Genomic DNA, 3,181 nt, shown 5'->3' with positions numbered 1-3,181 from the left:
TTTCATGCTTTTTCTAAAGCACGCCAGGGCTCCCAGCCTGCCCGCCAACCTTAAGGTTGTTATAGAGTCGGGTCGATTTGTTCAGCCGCTGAATCCGTAGAGAGTGCGGCCCTGGCGTTTCAGAGCGTACACCACATCCATGGCGGTGACCGTTTTCCGCTTGGCGTGCTCGGTGTAGGTGACAGCATCCTGATCACATTCTCCAGGAAAACCTTCAGCACCCTACGGGTCTCCTCGTAGATCAGGCCCGAAATGCGCTTGACACTGCCACGGTGAGCCAGGTGGCGGATGGCCGGTTTGGTGATGCCCTGGCTGTTATCGCGAAGCACTTTGCGGTGCTGCTTTGCTCCGCCTTTCCCCAGTCCTTTGCCTCCTTTCCCTCTGCCAGACATGATGCTTCTTCAATCAAATCGCTGCTGAATGAAAGGTTGTGTGTTTGATAGAAAGGGTCGAGTCGTTCAGCCGCCGAATCCATAGAGAGTGTGGCCCTGGTGTTTCAGAGCGTACACCACATCCATGGCAGTGACCGTCTTGCGCTTGGTGTGTTCAGTGTAAGTGACCGCATCCCTGATCACATTCTCCAAGAAAACCTTCAGCACGCCGCGAGTCTCCTCATAGATCAAACCCGAGATCCGCTTGACACTGCCACGGTGAGCCAGGCGGCAGATTGCTGGTTTGGTGATGCCCTGGATATTATCACGAAGCACTTTGCGGTGCCGCTTTGCTCCGCCTTTCCCCAGTCCTTTGCCTCCTTTCCCTCTGCCAGACATGATGCTTCTTCAATCAAATCGCTGCTGAATGAAAGGTTGGATAGGCAGGTCCATTAATGATGTTAATTACTTTTTCAATAGGCCGTTGACAGATCAGCAGGTGCACAGCTGATTCGGCTGCGTTCCCACCGACCTGAAAATGGAAATGATGTGGGGTGACATCGGGAATTCCATCTGATATTATCCCATGTCATTTTACGCATCGGCGAGCGGGCCCCACCCCCGCCCGCTGACCTGAAGATCCTCCCCCTACTGCCTTATCCACTTTAATTAAAGACAGCCTATCGACTCCTCCTCATTCTGAATTTTAAACACTTCTAGTGTCTGAATCATCCCCTTTTTCACCATGGCCTGGGCAGCACCTTCTTCCTTGGTAAACTCAGATGCAAAGTATTCATTTAATACCTCAGCTATGCCTTCTGCCTCAATGCATAAATCCCCTTTTTGGTCCCCAATCGGCCCTACTTCTTTTACTATTTATTTGCCCATAGGAGGCTTTGGGATTCCCCTTTATGTTGGCTGCTAGTCTCTTTTCATGCTCCCACTTTGCTTCTCTTATTTGCTTTTTCACCTCCCCCTGACCTTATTCAGCCTGGTTCTCAATTGTATTTTCTACCTGACATCTGTCATAAGCACACTTTTTCTCCTTTATCTTAAATTCTAACTCTTTAGTCATCCAGGGAGCTATGGTTTTGTTCACCCTACCTTTTACTTTCTTCTCTTCTTTGAAAGTAGCCCATTGTTCAGCTGTGGTTTTTCCTACCAATCTTTGACTCTAATTTGTTTGGCCCAGATCCGTTCTTAGCCCATTGAAGTTGGCTTTCCCCCACTTAATTATTCTTATTCTGGATTGATCTTTTTTCTTTTCCATAGTCAGCCTAAACCTTTTAATACAATGATCACTGTCCCCTAAATGTTCTCCTACTGACACTTGACTTAATTTAATTGGTTTGACATGAAAGATTTACTGACATTTGACCCACTTGGTCCACCTCATTCCCAAGACCAGGTCCAGCAATTCCTCCTTTTTCATTGGACTGGACACATGCTGCTGTAGAAAATTCTCCTGAACACACTCTAGGAACTCTTGTGTCTCTTTGCCCTTTACACTACCACCATCCCAGTCTATATTCAGATAATTAAAGTCCCCCATTATAACTATATAATTTTTGCACCTTTCTGTAATTTCCTTGCAAATTTGTTCCTCGACATTCTTCCCAATAGTCGGTGGCCTATAGACTACACTGAACAATGTAACTGTACATTTTTTGTTTCTTAGATCTAACTAGATTCCGCCCTTGACCCCTCTAGGACATCCTCTTTCTGGCACTGCAATGCTTCCTTAATCAATACACCAACCCAACCCCCACATTTTCTTCCTTTCTTATATTTCCTGAATACCTTGTATCCAGGGATATTTAACACCCAGGCCTGCTCTCCTTTGTGCTGGGACTTTGTTATAGCCATGACATAGTATTTCCACATGGCAATCTGCATCCTTAATCCACCAATTTTATTTATCACACTTTGTGCATTCACATACGTGCTCTGTGACCCTGATTTACACTTTATGACTTTCTGCCTTACTCTGTCCCCACCACCCTGTTCGTTATTCTAGTGCCATCTATATCTCACAATATTCTGTGCACCTTGGTGTTCCTTTCTGATATTATCTCCTGGTTCCCACACTCTTGCTAAGTTAGTTTAAACCCTCCCCAAAAGCACTAGCAAAACATCCCGTAAGGAACACAGTCCAGCTCTATTTCGGGGCAACCTGCCAGGCCTGTACAGGCCCCATTACCCAATAGCCAGTCCCAATCTAAGCCCTCTCTCCTGCACCATCTTTCCAGCCACACATTCACCTGCTTTATCCCCTTATTTTTATACTCATCTGCATGCTACTGGGAGTAATCAGGTGATTGCTACTTTTGAGGTCCTGCTTGCTGATTTCCTATCTAGCTCCCAAAATTCTGACTGTAGGAACACATCTCTCTTTCCGCCTCATTCATAGCTATCTGGGCCATGACTGCTGGCTGTTCACCCTCCCCACTCGGTGCTCCGCAGCTGCTCAGTGACATCCTTGACCCTGGCACCAGAGAGGCTACACAACATCCTAGATTCACATCTACAGCCGCAGAAACACCTATCTAATCCCTGAATTATCGAATCACCTATCACTATTCACTCTTCTGGTCTTCCTTGTACCCCCTTGAACTGTTGAGCCACCTGTGGTGCCATTAATTTGGCTCTGGCTGCACTCCCCAGGTGAACCATTGGTATTCAAAATTGAATGCTAGTTGGAGAGTGGGATGCACTAAGGGGACTCCTGCACTACCTGCCTCTCCCTTTTTGGCTGCCTGGTGGTCACCCATTCTCTCTCTTCCCGCATACTCTTAAGTTGTGGCATGACC

The 3,181-nt window shown here is 46.9% G+C and overlaps 1 protein-coding gene across 1 annotated transcript; it reads right to left on the bottom strand.

Annotated features, from left to right (window-relative positions):
- Positions 1-458: 458 nt before the first annotated feature.
- LOC121293653 (histone H4-like) lies at positions 459-793 on the bottom strand. Its single transcript, XM_041216821.1, has one exon. It carries the CDS (start codon positions 768-770, stop codon positions 459-461), a length of 312 nt encoding a protein of 103 aa, XP_041072755.1. The 5' UTR covers positions 771-793.
- Positions 794-3,181: the final 2,388 nt, after the last annotated feature.

This window comes from Carcharodon carcharias, chromosome 22, assembly GCF_017639515.1.
Source record: "Carcharodon carcharias isolate sCarCar2 chromosome 22, sCarCar2.pri, whole genome shotgun sequence".
NCBI classification, from domain to species: Eukaryota; Metazoa; Chordata; class Chondrichthyes; order Lamniformes; family Lamnidae; genus Carcharodon; species Carcharodon carcharias.
The sequence above is the reverse complement of the archived record's forward strand: the minus strand, read 5'-3'. Positions and strand labels throughout refer to the sequence as shown.

Excerpts from the sequence above, each read along its gene's own strand:
- LOC121293653 (XM_041216821.1), bottom strand. The coding sequence starts at position 770 with ATGTCTGGCAGAGGGAAAGGAGGCAAAGGACTGGGGAAAGGCGGAGCA.